A 16,895-nucleotide genomic window follows, 5' to 3' on the forward strand; every position below is an offset into this window, starting at 1 on the left:
GATTTATGCAAGTTGCCTCAAAGTGGGAGGAATAAACCTGGAGCTCAATTAGTCTACCTGCTCCTTGTAAATCCTAGAACCTTATCAATGTGGTTAACAAGTGGAAATATGGTTTATAACGTTAAGAACAATTAAAGGCTTTTCCGCAGAGAGAAAATTGACGGCCTATTCTCAGGATAGGCCATCAATATCTGATCGGTGAGGATCTGACTGTCGACAACCCCGCCGATCAGCTGTTTTGAAGAGAGTGCGGCGCTTGTGCAAGGACTGCCACCCCTACGAAGCTCACGCTGCTCAATACTGTGAAATGCTGACACACTTGTAGCGGCAGTTCGCAGTATTACAGTCTTCTACCATTCACTTGAATGGACGAAGACTGTAATACTGTAAACCACTACTGTAAATGTTTCAGTGTTTGACAGTATTGAGCAGTAAATGGAATTAAGGTGTAGTAGCGCTTTCAAGAGCGCCACGGACCCTTCAAAACAGCTGATTGGCGTGGCACCAAGTGTCGGACCCCCACCAATCATATATTGATGGCCTACCCTGATAATAGGCCATCAATTTTCTTGAAAACCGCTTTAATTGTTCTGAACATCATAAACCATATTTCCCTTGTTTATCACACTGATAAAGTTCTAGGTTTTGGAATGAGCAAGTAGACTAATTGGGCAGCAGATTTTATCCTGAGGATAGGCCATCAATTTTCTCTTTTCGGAAAACACCTTTAAGTTTTATATTTTTTACAATTATTTAGCATTTTGTGTTTTTGTACATACTATAGATGGCCATACATATTATACAACCATTGGCTAAATGAGCTGACCGTTCTTTGTTCTTTGTCCCAATTCCCCCATGAATATGTCGCTCGTCTGCTTATTTTGTGTTTGTCTCAATGGAGAGGGGTGAATAAGAAGATGCCAGACAGCTTATCTCCTGTTGGAAGTATTGAGCATGTTGAAACCCAACATGCCTGATACTTCTTTTCTCTGACATCTGCCGTCAGGGAGAGTTGGGTGGCCCCTAAACAATGTCATGAACTGAACTTACCTGGACTTGGAGTCTGGACACCCTATGCTTGTTCTAGCTTTCTCCAGCCATGTGTTTTCTACCATTAGTTATTAGTTAAAGAATTGCATTTGCCTTGTGGCCAGTCATTGTTAATTGCTGTCCTATATTAACCCACAGCCTAGTACTTCATTTGCCTGATTATTCTGGCTTGTCAGTGATCCAGCTTTCCTGTGCTTATCTTTCTACCTGTGTACCAAAGTCTGCATTACGTCTGAGCATGGCTGATCTCTCTCTACTTGTGTACAGCATTCTGAATTACGTCTGACCACGGCTGTTCTCTCTACTTGTGTACCGTACTCTGCATTAGATCTGACTATAATTGGGAACTGTATTGTTTGCCGCTCCCATTGGATTTCAGATCTTTACATATACATTAGATTGTCAGCCAGGTTTGTAGTCCGACAGCCTGAAATCGGCGGGTTCAGCTGAGTTTTGACTAATGTGTTTGGGCGCCTTAACACTTCTAGGGGCACTTTGTTTAATTTGATCTTAAATCCTAGTGTCATGCACCACCCCCTCATGCCCTGTTCTAGGCATAACTCAGAGTGACGGTTTTGCTACAGTGCTTCTTTAATGCATTAGCCCCAAATTGCCTGAAATCTAGTTGACGGATACAGAAAATGTACACTAATAAAGTTCTCATTTATAAATAAAAAAAACATATTCAACATGGGGAGTAAAAAAAATGCACATGCAAAATAAAAACCTCATAAACCTCATGGTGGTCAGTTTAATAATTCCTGCACATTCAGCTGTATTCAGTATTCACTTGACAAAAAGTCACAAAAAGCAGCAAGATTATCTCCAGCAGTGTTCAGCTATCATGAGCAAACAACAGCAAGAAGTCTTAGTAGCTATGGAGACCTCAGTGAAGAAAGTTTCTTATTAGCCAGCAGAGTTATTTTAACCAGAAGATAAAGTTGTATAGTGACAATACAGAAGATAGATAATCAAATAATTTTTTTTTTTTAAAAATAAAATATTATGCTTCAGCTTAGTTTTACTGCAACTGCAGGTGGGTGCTGTACAGTATATCTGGACCATAAAGCCAGCAATGGGCAAACCATGCCGGTATACTGTATACTGCTGGTCTCCAGCCAGTCCACAAAAACATGATCTTGGGGATCAACATTTGATATAATTAATATGTATATTTTACAACACTTATTTTAGTAAAGCTTTAGAACCCCTGTGTCATGTATGAAAATAAAAATAAATATATATATATATATATATATATATATATATATGTATATATATATATATATATATTTACATACATATAACGATATATATATGCGTGTGTGTGTGTGTGTGTTGTGTGTGTGTGTGTGTGTGTATATATATATATATATATATATATATATACAGTATATATATATTTTTATAATTTTGCTTTGGGAATGACATGCTTTAGTAGGAAAATGTTGATTTATTGATTTTTACTATAGGAAAACTCAATTTTTATCATTATTGCTATGGGTAAGGGCTCTTAAAGACTGAAACTTGTAGGCGGCTATTTTTGCATTCAATTTTAAAATGGGAACAAATACATTTTGTATTATTGGGATGCTCGCAGTGCTGCATTTCTTTTGAAATGTATTAAAACTTATGTTACAGCATTTTGCCGAGTCACGTGAGCTTTCGTGATTACCTATGACTGGAAGTACGGATCCTGCTGGAGCTGGCTTTGGGATTTTTGCCAAGCCACAAGCCATATGAGGATAGCTAGTTTATATGTAGCCATTATATACAATATAAGAATATATAATAGGTCATTATCATCTTTTACATAGATAGAACAATTATTGTAACAAAATGAGCAATAATGCTATTGTTAGCAAGAATGAATATATGTACATATCAATCAGCTGTAATCTGTGGGAAAATCTAACAGCAGGTGTTCAATTCCTTTGCAGTGCCACTAAAGGAGAATGAAGGCATTGCACATTTCTCATTGAAATCAATGGACTGCCAATGTAATGCATGGATGTACTGGGTCCTCCAGAGCAGGACATGCTCACTTGCTAATAGAAAAGAAACATGAGTATTAACTTCCCCTCTAAAAACCGAGAATTCCTCAATAGGGTACTTGAAATTGGGATTTCAAAACCAGACAACCCCTTTAACATGCAATTATTGGAAAAGACAAATAAAGGAATTTGTCATAGTATTCTAATAGTCTTCCTTAAAATTACAATTGGATCATTTTAAACACAGAAACTAATTTACTAATGTTCTGCAAAAGCAATAAAAACAATACACGGGTTACATCAAATCCATACCCAGTGCATCTTCTGGTTATGTTGTGGATTGCTGGCAACTACGTAGTAACCTATCTTGTATGTGCAGTAAAAACATTTATTTTTTAATGTTTTATCCAGTGATTTCAGTCCTTACAATTGAGATATATTGGAAAATGGCGTGTTATAAATGTGATATTTTTGTATAGGAATGCAAACATCAGTGTTGTATAAAATATTAATGGGCTGGATTTTTTCGTGATGTGTTTACTCGTTTTGTCTTGTTATACATCTGTAAAAAAATCCGCCAAGGGATTGTTGAATGTCATGCACATAAATTAAAATATTAACACATGACAGAAAGGTCATGGGTAATATGAGAAAAAGACAAGAGTAAATTATTGGCTCGCTGTAATTTTCATCTGCCTAAATAATTACAAGGTTTCTATCCATATCCTGGATACTATCGGAAGGCTGAAACATTGTGTATTATTAATAAGAATTACTGTCACACTCTTTTCTGTGATTTGTTTCCTTAGAATGTTGTACAGTCCCAATTTAAAGAGAAAATGACTCACTTGTTTACTCACCTGGTGATCGGGAGAGAAATGCAGGACGATGACATGCGCAATCTATTCTTTGGGGATTATGTGATTTCCAAAAATGCTGAGAAGTCTGAGAGGTTTTATAATGAAATTCTGGACATTGAGGAACTTAAAAATGTAAGTTTGCCTCATTCTTATGTCTTCACACACAGTCACTGCACAAACAGATATTTCCAACAAGAAGGATTTTCCTTATGGGAATATTGAGCATTTGCATTGCCCCACATATACTTTTCTTGGTCACTGGGACACAACCACCATAACATTGACCATTAATAATTGAGCTGAGAAATATGTATTTTAATGCATAAGTGTTCTGAACAATAGAGCGGCATTCTATTACTCTGAGCTTAGTTTTCAGTAAGAATAATGATCATAAAAACATTTGGATTCACACAATATGTTGAAAACACATTTCAATAGAAGTCTAGAAGTTGTTTTCTTTCTTTGTTTTTTTTAAATTCTATGTGGCCGCTGTAATGCAAATGTATAAACTCAGCTCACAGCGGCAGATCCTGCAAGATGGCTGCCCTCATAAACATGTATAGAAATTAGAATGAAATACAATCAGCTTACCTCCCAACTTTTGAGTATTGTAATGAGGGACAACTCATGCAGTGCGCGAAGCGCGGTATTGCAATTTTTGTTTACGTTAAGCCTTGCCTCTAACCCCTAACCCTGCCCAATTCCCTTTTCAACACATCCAATTTAGTATAAGGCCTCCATAGTGTGTCCCGCACAGTATTATGTTCCCATAGTGCCTCCCCACGTATAATTCCCCCATAGTGCCTATCCACATATTATAATGCCCCCATAGTAGCCTCATACAGTATAATTCCCCCATAGTGCTCCACACACAGTATAATGCTCCCATAGTGCCCCCAGAGAGAATGATGCCCCCCATAGTGGCCCTTATACAGTATAATGTTCCCATAGTGCCCCCACACAATATATTGCCCCATAGTGGTCCCTACTCAGTATAATGCCCCCATAATGGTCCAGCACATAGTATAATTCTCCTATGGCTGCCACCCACACCGTATAATGCTCCCATAGCTGCCCCATACACACAGTATAATGCCATCATAGTGCCTAATAAAAATAATAGAATAAAATCAATACTCAACCGAGCCCTGTTCCCACAAAGGGTGGAGGAGATCCCTCTGCAGGTCTTCTACAGTGGGTGCTGTGTCTAGCTTGAATTCAATTGTATTTGTGTCCTGAGGATACAGATACAGTTGAAACTGGGACAATCCACTAGCCACCCTGGACTGTGGGACAGTGCCTGGAATCCGGAACGGTTCGGAGGTATGCAATCAGAAATTAAAAATGTTAAGTATTTGGTTTCAATTAGTTTAAAATCGTGATAAATTGTAAAAAAAAGTTCCTAAAAGGACGCTATAGCTAGAAATGCACAATATAAGCAAACAGGAGATATATTTGCCCACATTGTTTGCCAGTTTGCAGAGTTTTCTGCACACTCCTGAAACAAACATGCTTATAGAAATCCTGCAGAGAACACAGGGATCAAATTCCTCCCGTTGCCTTATATTTTTGGCTGACAAATGACTGGTAGATGTCAACCCGACAAAGCATCTAGTTGCCTTAATCAGAAGTTAGGCAAAAACTTGTTTATTCAACAGCTGTATAGCACGACCTTCCCATAAACATGCATACTCAACTTTGCATGTTTATATCATAGAGTAAATAAGAGGCAAGCCTATGCCAGACACTTTAAACATTGGCTTATTTCCTTGCAGAATACATCTGCCCTCAAATAAATTCGTTTTTCGGTAGATACAATAGAAAATCAGTGGCACCCGCTAACATTTATCTAATGTGTATGGAAAGCTAAAAGGTATAAAAAAGTTCCAAAACATTTAAATATACAATCAAACATTCACCCCTTAGTGACCACCAATACGCCATTTTACAGTGGTCACCAAGGGGTCTCATTCCAATGCATAAACCTTTTTATGTCACCTCAGAATAAGCCCAGTACGGGTGTCCTGGGAGGAGCAGGTGTTCAACTGTCTAATGACAGCCGAGCACCTGCTCTAATGGCCTGGATCGAACTTACATATGATCCTGACTGTTTAACCCCTTGGATGCCGCGGTCAATATTGACCACGGCATCTAAGTGTTTTAAAGAGGGCAGGCCACAGAAGGGTTGCTATGGCAGCTGGGGGCCTAAAAAAGGCCCCCATGCCTATCATGGCTGCATGCCTATTGTGCTTAATTATTGTCTAATACAGATCCTTAAAAAAATGTTGCACAGTAAAAGAAATAAGAAAACGTTTTTTTTTCCATGAAAAGTGGTTTTATTTTGTCAAAGTGTAATTTTTCTTTTAAATACACGTCTATGATACACTCATGATTGTAATAAACCAAACAATGACGTTTGCTTGTTATCGAAAGCCCATGGTCAATGACAAGTAAAAAAAGGTAAAAAGAACAAACAACGGAATTCATTTTTTTTCTATCCCACTCCTCAGTTTTTTTTTACAAAAGTTAATCAATAAGACCAATGTACCCCAAAATGGTACAAATAAAAACTACATCTTGTCCTACAAAAAACAAGCCCACACAAACAAAAAATTAAATGATGTCGCTTTAAATGCGGTGAGGAAAAAAATAATTATTTTCTTTTAAAATAGTTTTTGTTGTGCAAAAGTAGTAAAACATAATAAAATCTACACAGATTTGGTATTGCTAAAATCGTATCGACCCATAGAATAAAGGTAACACATTATTTAAATTTAAAAAGCAAAAAATAATGGTGGTATTACTGTTGCTTTCTATCACCCCCCAAAAAATAGTTAATAAATATAAATCATTAAACTATGTGAGATAGATGTCAGATAGATGCAGGTCCCACATTTAGGACCCGCACCTATCTCTAGAATGGGGACCCCTAAACCCCGTTCCAGCTTTTGGTGCTTATGCTGTCTCCCGGCCACTTCCTGACTTTATTGTCGGGAGTTAAGCAAACAGCGTAACTCGCTGAGCTACGCTTATTCCGTAAGTCCCATAGAACTGAATGGTAATTACGGAAACAGCGTAGCTCGCATGCTAAAACGACCTACGCTGTTTCCGTAACTCCCGACCATAAAGTCAGGAAGTGGCCGGGAGACAGCATAAGCACCAAAAACTGGAATGGGGTTTAGGGGGCCCCGTTCTAGAGATAGGTGCGGGTCCTATATGTGGGACCCGCATCTATCTCACATTTGACATATCCTGTGGATATGTCATAAATGTCCTTCATGGTAAAACCCCTTTAAAGTAACATCCGGCTACAGCATTTTTTGCCTAAAAAAAATATGAAAAATGCCAACGAAAACACCACGTAAAAAGCAGCAAAATTTAGTGTTTGTGAGAATCCAGTCTAAATGCTGCAAAAGGAGCAGTTTGGCATTCATGAAGTATAAATATGTCCACTTTATCTTTCATATTGTAATTGCATGGAACCAAAGTCTTCATAACAGACCAACTTTTTACAAAATATCATAAACAAATACAATTTGACACATTATTTTTTTCTGTGTATTTTTGTCATTTTCATTCCTTTACAAAAAATAAAAATAAGCAAAAAAAAGAATTGCCATAACCATAAATAACAGATCTCATCTGCCCTGAAGCAATAAAGGCTGACAAAGCCTGCACATTTTTGTTCATTACAGCTGATAAATGATGTGCATTTTATTGGTACTAGTACAAAAGTGAGCAGAAATGTTTTGATACTTCAAGGAATTGTAGAAAAAGAACTTAAAGTTTAGCATTCTACAGGAAAACTCATAACACCATATACAGTCAATGTCAAAGAGATTTTCCCATCTCATAAAGTGATGGCATATCACTAGGATATGCCATCACTTTCTGATCGGTGGGAGTACAACTAAGGCCTCATGCACACGACCGTAAAAACTCCCGTTATTACGGGTCGTAATTACGACCCGTAATAACGGGCTCATAGACTTCTATTGGCCACGGGTACCTTCCCGTTTTCTCACAGGAAGGTGCCCGTGCCGTTAAAAAAGATAGAACATGTCCTATTTCAGGCCATAATAACGGCACGGACAGTCCATAGAAGTCTATGGAGCTCCCGTAATGACGGGTGGCTACATGTGTGCACCCGTCATTACGGCAGCGTTGCTAAGCGACGTCAGTAAATAGTCACTGTCCAGGGAGCTGAAAGAGTTAACTGATCGGCAGTAACTCTTTCAGCACCCTGGACAGTGACTACCGATCAGAATAAAGAGCAACCTGTAAAAAATAAAAACAAAAGACGTTCATACTTACCGAGAACTTCCTGCTTCCTCCAGTCCGGTCTCCCGGCCGTTGCCTTGGTGACGCGTCCCTCTCGACATCCGGCCCGACGTCCTGGCCGTCCCTGGATGACGTTTCAGCCCATGTGACCGCTGCAGCCAATCACAGGTCAATCACAGGCTGCAGCGGTCACATGGACTGCCGCGTCATCCAGGGATGTCGGGCTGGATGTGAAGAGAGGGACGCGTCACCAAGACAACGGCCGAGTAAGTATGAATTTCTTTAACTTTTATTACAGAAAGGGCTGTCCCTTCTCTCTATCCTGCACTGATAGAGAGAAGGGGCTGCCGATTAGTGCAGTGCTATTTTGCCACCAAAAACGTGACCGTAAATACGGGTGGAATACGGGTGACACCGGACCCATATTTACGGGCACGTGTCCGTAAATACTGGTGCAAAACGGGTCGAATACGTGTGACACCGGACCCGTATTTACGCCAGTATTTACGGGTGGGAAAAAATACGGTCGTGTGCATGAGGCCTAAGGCTGGGTTCACACGACCATGTTACGTCCGTAATGTACGGAAAGTATTTAGGCCGGAAGACCCGGACCGAACACAGTGCAGGGAGCCTGGCTCCTAGCATCGTACATCACTATGATGCTAGGAGCCCGGCTCCCTGCACTGTGTTCGGTGCGAGTCTTCCGGCCGAAATACGTTCCGTACATTACGGACGTAACATGGTCGTGTGAACCCAGCCTAACGGGACCCCCACCTATCCTGAGAAAGAAGGGGCTGTAGCGCTGACTGCCACTGTGCAGGGAACTCCAGGCTGGCTCCATTCAAGTAAATGGGTCCATGCCGCCAGTGGCTGGGAGTGCCGCTGTGCAGGAACAAACTACGTACAAAGGGAATGCAGGGCTAGAACAGCAGTTAATTCTCAGGGTCTGTGTGTACCCTCTTAGTAATATGGCATCGCTTTATGAGATGGTTATATCCCTTTAATCATCAATAATGCAGATATTGTTCAATCCACAAACTAAAATTTGAACCCTTTAGTGACCAGCCTATTTTAGGTGACCAAGCAATTTTTTTTGTTTTTTCATCGTCGCATTCAAAGAGCTATAACTTTTTTATTTTTCCATCGACATTGCTTTATAGGGTCTTTTTTTTTTTTGCGGGACCAGTTGTGTTTTTTAATAGCACCCTTTTTGGGATACATATAATTGATTGATTAACTTTATTAACTTTTTTGGGGGGGTAATGGAAAAAAACATACATTTTGCAATTTCTTTTTTGCATCTTAAATTTACTCCATTTACCGTGTGGTATAAATAACATAAAAACTTTATTCAGCGGGTTTTCACGATTGCGGCAATACCAAATTTATATAGTTTTTTTTATGTTTTACAAAATAAAAACACTTTTTTTTTCAAAATTATTTGTTGTTTTTTTGCTTAAAAAAATGCATGCAAAATCTTCATCACATCTGCACTGTGTGAATAAGGCCTTAGACAACTGGATGCAACTGGGAAAAAGATTAAAGCAAAGGCTAATGCCAAATCTAATCTTGCCAGACTCGTACACAAGTGCAAATCAGATGGGGATATTTTCCTATATAGTATGTGTAGACTTCTAGGCAATGGTCTTTGTGTGGGTCTTGGTTCATAAAAAAATAAGTCTATACAATATGAAGGATGTATATTCAGTATAGAACTTTGTGTCGATGCGTTTCATGCGAAATGAGCCATGTTATCCTCAATGGAATACTTCTGATGGTCCAGTAGTATTAACCCCTTAAGGACACGGCCAATTTTGGCCTTGAGGACAGAACCATTTTTTTATATTTCCCTCTTTGCGTCCCGACGCTCATAACTCTCTTATTTTTTGTACGACGTAGTTGTATGAGACTTTGTTTTTTTGCGAGACGAGTTGTACTTTATGTAGGTACCATTTTTTGGTACAAATACATTATCGTTTAATTTCTATAAATTTGTATTTTGACGAAATTGCAGAAAAAAAGCAGTTCCGCAGCAGTTTTTTTTTTTTTTTTTACACCATACACCGATCATCATAAATAATGATACACATTTGTTGTACAGATTGTTACGGTCGTGGCGATACCAAATATGTCTATATTATTTCATGTTTTGGGACTTATATTTTAAAAAGTTTATTTATTATAAAAAAAAATTTGTTTCTGTGTCTTTTTTTTACTTTTTATTTATTTATTTATTTATCATAATTTTTTTTTTACATTCATTTAACTTTTTATTTTAAACCCATAAAGGGATTTATCATTTTGATTTTGTAACTGTAATATACTGGCATAGATCTATATGCTGTCTGGCCATAAAAGTTATGGGCTTTGATCGCGTCACAGTATTTTCTGTGACGCGATCAAAGTGCAGTCCCCCCTCCTTGAATGCCGCGATCAGCTTTCATCGGGTTAACGGCGGAGAGAGGATGTTTCTCTTCTCTCCGCTGTCAGAGGGGGTCCGTGGTTGTGTATTACAGCCGTTGCCCCGCTCTCGATTGGGCGCACAGACGGCTGTCACACAGGATGAGAATGCTCGTCCTAATGCGCGAACTACCCGCCGCTCAGGACGAGCATTCTCGTTCTGTGTCGGCAACAGGTTAAGGCCTTATTCAGACGAGCACATTTCACATCCGTGTGATGTCCATTTTTTTCACGGACACCACACGGCCGTATGAAATTCAATGGGGGTATTCAGACATGCGTTGTTTTTCACGAAGTGAATCCGTTACGTGAAAGTCACTGCATGTCCTATTACTATGTGACAGGGTGATCTAAACAAGGATTTACAGTATTGCTAAATTAGGGTGAACAGTTTAATCTTATTATATGCATGGCAGGTATACGGTGTAGTGATATATATCAGCTACTCATGACTTACAGAAGAGTCTGTGCTCTTCTAATTATATAAACATGCTATTTTTCAATAGCTATTAGCTTATAATGTAAGGAGCAGCATGGTGGCTCAGTGGTTAGCATTGTGCTGTGTTAAAATCTGACCAAGGGCAACATCGCCACAGAGTTTATATGTATGTGATCCATGGGTTTCCTCCCACACTCCAAAAACATACAGATAAGGACTTTAGATTGTGACTTTCACCCGTACGGGTCCCGTTTTCACGGATCCCCATAGACTTGAGTCTATAAAGGGATCCGTGAAAACAGAAGAAAATAGTACATGTTCTATTTTTCAACGGAACCTTCACACGGTCCGTTAAAACAACGGCCGTGTGAACGGCCCCATTGAAATACATGCGTCCGCGTGACGTCCGTTGTTTTAACGTTTGTGTGAATGAGCCCTAAATGTGTTGAAACTGCATAATGCTTTTGTTAATATATTGCTGTAAGTATTTAATATATTTGCTATAGTTCTTTTATGTTCTTTGTATTGCTGATTTTGTTCTGTATTTTAGTGTATGCAGCATTGTTTACAACAGTACAATAAGCACAGTAAGACACCAATGAATCTGGTAATGTTTCACTTTGCCATTGAGCATATTTCTAGAATAAGCAGAATCCTGAAACTACCATGCGGACATGCTTTACTTATCGGTAAGATTTTGCATTAATCATTTTATAGAGCTTGAGATTTGTCATGTTTTAAATTTTTTTATTAGTCACTAGTTTAGTATAGTGCACACAATCTGAATTAAAGTTACACTGCATGTTTTTAACACATGGTAAATCACAAGAAAAAAAACTGTATAACTCATGCCTGCAGGATTAGAATACATACCTTAGTCTGCAACCAAGGAGACACATATATCTGCATAGGAGCAGCATATATAAAGCGTACAATATTTTTAAAAATGTTTTGCAATGTTGCTTCTTTTATTTTATTTAAAATTAGAGATAAGCGAATTTCCCGAAATTCATTTTAGGGACGATACAATCAAACTGGCCGTCAGAATCAACTTGGTCTGAACAAATTCTCAGTGAATCGAAAGCGCCATGATAAGTTGTGTATGACACTCTGAGCAGTGGCGTAACTACCGCCGTAGCAGCAGTAGCGGCTGCTACGGGGCCCGCGGCATGAGGGGGCCCGTGTCGCCCGCCGGCACGGGCCCCCACCATGGCCAGAGGCTCCGCTAGCAGCCGCTATGGCTGCTACAGCGGGACGCCACTGAACACTACGGCAGAGCAGGGAGGTATCTCCCCGCTCTGCCATTAACTGGTTCCCGACCGCTGGCTGTATTTTTACGGCCAGCGGTCAGGGTCCTTAAAACCCGAGCCATAGACTTTCTACGGCTCGGGTTTTAACTTGCTGCCCGCGCGATCGGGCAGCTGAATGTCGGGTCTCCGGCTGTCAGTGACTGCCGGGGACCCTGAGGAGAGAATAGAAGCAGCTTTCGCTGCTTCTGTCTTCTCTGATCACTTGTACACAGCGCTCAATGCGCGCTGTGTACAGGAATAGAGACAGCAGCGGCGCTGTCTCTATTCCTCCCGGTGATCATGTGACTCACATGATCGCCGGGTGCCGTTAGTGGCAGACTGCTGCTGGGTCTTACTAGAACCAGCACAGCCCTATTAGTGACAATCGTCACTATGAGAGGGCTGATTTCCCCAGTAACTGGGGCTGCTGTGCAGCTCCAGTTACAGTGGAAAAACATGGAGTAAAAGAAAGAAAAAAAATATATAAAGTTCCCCAAAGGTCTTCTTTGACCTTTGGGGAACAGACCATAGTAATAAAAAAATAATAAAGTAAAGTGCAAAAAAAATGTAAATAATAAATACACATAAAATACCCACCCCCAAAAAAAACGTTCCCCCCCGCCAATCATTGTTGTAACGCTAGCGCTGACCCAATTACCCTAATATAGACATGTAATATATAAAAATTTACGGTAGACAATGACGATCACAAATAAAAGGTCTATTTTGGGTAAAACTATGTTATTACCAAAAAAAAAATAGCTGAAATGTAAAAAAGCTTATTTTTTTACTATTATTTTCAAACTTTATGAATAAAAATTCTAAAATAGCAAAAAAGGTGTGTATAAAAACGATACAAAATGAAACCTGCATTGTCTAAAATCACGTCGTAAGCCCAACAAATAAAAAAGTTATAGCCATTTAACTAACACGTGCTAAAAATGGCTAAACGGTGTCTGGTCCTGAAGGCGCAAAATAGAGCAAAAGACACGTATCCCCTATCCACAGGATATCCACAGGACAGGAGATACATGTGTGATCGCTGGCATTGATAGGGAGAACGGGGGACTGAAAGTCCCCTGAAGTTCTACATCACAAACCTCGGACTTCCGGGGTCTGTGTCGGCAGCTCCGTAGAAATGAATAGAGCGCCGGTCGTGCTTGTGCGCATGCGTGACCAGCGCTCCTTTCATTTTTATTGAGCTGCGCAGACGCCGGAAGTCAGAGGTTTGTCATGGAGAAGTTCAGGGGACTTTCGGTCCCCCGTTCTCCCTATCGCTGCCAGCGATCACACATGTATCCCTTATCCTGTGGAGATCCTGTGGAGAGGGGATACATGTATTTTGTAGGACACACTGTAGGTCGCATTTTTTTGGGAGGGGGGACGCTGTATGGCGTTCCCTACAGGGGGGGTGGCTGTATGGCGTTCCCTACAGGGGGGGAGCTGTATGGCGTTCCCTACAGGGGGGGCTGTATGGCGTTCTCTACAGGGGGGGCTGTATGGCGTTCTCTGCAGGGGGGCTGTATGGCGTTATCTACAGGGGGGCTGTATGGCGTTATCTACAGGGGGGCTGTATGGCGTAATCTACAGGGGAATGTATGGCGCTATCTACAGAGGGGGGGGCTGTATGGATGGCGTTATCTACAGGGGGGCTGTAAAAAAGGCACTATCAACAAGGGGGGGGGTTGTGTGACACCCAGGGGAGGGGGGGGGCCCCAGTCAAAAGTTTGCTATGGGGCCCAGTCTTGTTTAAAACCACACTGCACTGTCAGATTTTTTATACCTTTTAAAATAAAAAAATGGTCCAAAAATATAGATAGATAGATAGATAGATAGATAGATAGATAGATAGATAGATAGATAGATAGATAGATAGATAGATAGATAGATATATGGATATTATCCGCCACTTCCTCTGTCATGACTACATGTGCCGGTGACAGTTTCTGATTGTCTTGGAACATGAAGAAGCAATGGCTTAAAAATGTCACTTGGACACATACTGAAATATAATGAAGCTGCATAAATTGTTGATGCAGAACAATACGCCATTTTTTGGTGACACTATTATAGATATGTAAAACAAGGAGTAATGTCACTTCCGTGACGTCTTTTTCATAAGGCAGCGGCACGCGGTTAGCACTAGGATTAATATTATTGAAGATTTATGAATGATGTGATGAAGATTTGTTTTTCACAAATTAATGTATAGCTGCTGCACAGCACTCACTCACAGCAATGGTTGCCCGTGTCTCCCTAACTAAGGCGGGATTCACACGACCGGGTCCCGCCCGAGCCCGAGTATCGGCCGGGAAAATCGGCCATTTTGCCTGGCCGGTTTGCATAAAGTTTTGACCGTCAAAGAATCGGTCGTGTGAATAGCCCCATTAGGGGTCTATTATTCCTAATGCAGCCGGGTGCCGGCCGATTTATGAACGGCCGGCACCCGGCCGGGAAACCCTGTCGTGTGAATGAGGCCTTACACACTGACACTGACTGACTCCTATCTCTCTCTAAAATCTATCTTTCTATCCAGCTATTGTAAATCTATTCTGTCTATCCTCTTATACTTACTATGAAACAGACTCACTCACACTAATCCACTATCTATCTGTATTCTGTGTTTTACTAACTTTCTGCTTGACGTTCTCCCTCTTCTCTCTGTATCCCAACAAAGAACCAGCATTACCTGTTAGGGCTGTTTATAGTGGCTATATGACTGTCATCCACTAGCACATCTGTGACTCACACCTATACCCCTCCTGATGTGCTAGAAGGAGAGCTGCCTGCAAGGCATTATGGGGAAGCCCAGCAGGCTGACGCCTGAGGTCATGTGATCCTTCTTTTCTAACTTTTTGTCGTCATATCTTCTGATCTCTAAAATGGCGGCCACCATATTGAAAGATTTGTGTGGGACAAATCCCAAACGTTTCTGATCCAACAAACTTTTGGGAAATTCAATTTGTAAAAAATCGATCCACTCATATCTATTTAAAATGGGTTGGATCAATAAAATATGCTTTAAAGATGTACACCCTTTAACTAAATAGCTTTGCCTTACTTATTCATGTGTTTGTGGAATTATTTTACGCATTGTAAAAAATAATTATTAATAAAATTACAATTAATAATTACTAAAAAATATTTATTATTATCAATATTATTACCATTATTACTTTTGCTACTATTACATAGCACAGTAACAATGAAAATTGAGTTTATTATTTAAGTTGTATGTCCTCATTATAATCAGGAATTGGGGGGACTGGTCGACAGTCTGCTACAAAACTTGCTGCATTCATGGCAGACATTGAAGTCTATCAAGTTAGTATTCTGAAATCATACACAGTTAGTGAATGGAGAGATGATCTGAAAAAGGTGTTGAGAGCTGCTGGACAGAATGGGATACCAACTGTGTTTCTGTTTGCTGATCATCAAATAAAGGTACAGTAAGACACTGATAATGTAAACCTGGTAAGAAATAATTGAAAAATGCGAGTGCGTGGCCATAAAACTAATATATGATCAGTAATGCAGAATATAATAATAGCTACTTACATACATAGTGGTATTTTGCCACAAAACTCTAATATCAATACTCTACAAAGCTGTTCGGTAAATTGCCTGTTTTAGTCCTCAAAATGCCCATTATGAGAATGATAGTAGTTTCATGAACGCTCGTTAAAGTAGATGAAGAACGATGGGACTTCAATATATAAATGTGTTTGGCAAATAACTGCACAGGAAAAGTACAAGAAATAAATTAATAGTGAAAGATATTTTTTTTTCGGTTCTGAGATTCATTATTTGAATTGTAAATGGGTAATTTTCTTTCTTGCAATAGGATGAGTCATTTTTGGAAGACATCAACATGATCCTGAGCACTGGTGATGTTCCTTCCCTGTTTAATAATGAAGAAAAACTGGAAGTCATGGAAAAGGTCATCTTTCTTTTATTGCGCTCCATTCAGAGGTGCTCACAGACAGGGAGGCAGGAGGACATCAGAATTATTTTATGATACAAGAAACTCTTTGAACATAACAAAGTAGATTCTGGGGAAGTTTACGGAAACAACATTAACCTTTATAATGCTGCACTACAGTTCATGTCTACAAAATTATGCTTTATAAGGGCACGTTCAGACGTGGCAGAATTTTTCCGCTGCAAATGTTGGTGCAGATTCGGTGCATTTACGCAATGAATCTGCACCAACATTTGCATATTTGACAGGTAATTCAGACGTTGCGGATATCACAGCCGACTTGCCACAGATTTCAGTTTTTGCACTGCAAAGGCTGAAATCCGCAGTGAAATTCCGCTTCTTCTCCGCAACGTCATGAGCATGCTGCGGAGGAAAAATTCTGCACCGCAGCCTAATTTCCACACAGTTATTTTCTGCAACGTCTGAACTAAGTTTCCTAAAAATGTATATAAAGAAATTAAAAAAACGGCTTCTGCAGAATTCTACTGCGGACTGTCTGCAGCGGAATCCAACAGCAATTCCGCCACGTGTGAATGTGTC

The 16,895-nt window shown here is 39.9% G+C and overlaps 1 protein-coding gene across 1 annotated transcript in view; it reads left to right on the forward strand.

Moving 5' to 3' along the window:
- Positions 1-16,895, forward strand: part of LOC142750387 (dynein axonemal heavy chain 3-like) — a 1,255,980-nt gene that overhangs the window by 899,183 nt on the left and 339,902 nt on the right. Inside the window, exons 47-50 of the mRNA XM_075859390.1 lie at positions 3,854-4,036; positions 11,635-11,773; positions 15,627-15,817; positions 16,218-16,313. Of these exons, the coding sequence (XP_075715505.1) occupies positions 3,854-4,036; positions 11,635-11,773; positions 15,627-15,817; positions 16,218-16,313 (609 nt within the window). The remainder of the gene's footprint in view (positions 1-3,853; positions 4,037-11,634; positions 11,774-15,626; positions 15,818-16,217; positions 16,314-16,895) is intronic.

This window comes from Rhinoderma darwinii, chromosome 3 (assembly GCF_050947455.1).
Source record: "Rhinoderma darwinii isolate aRhiDar2 chromosome 3, aRhiDar2.hap1, whole genome shotgun sequence".
NCBI lineage: Eukaryota > Metazoa > Chordata > Amphibia > Anura > Rhinodermatidae > Rhinoderma > Rhinoderma darwinii.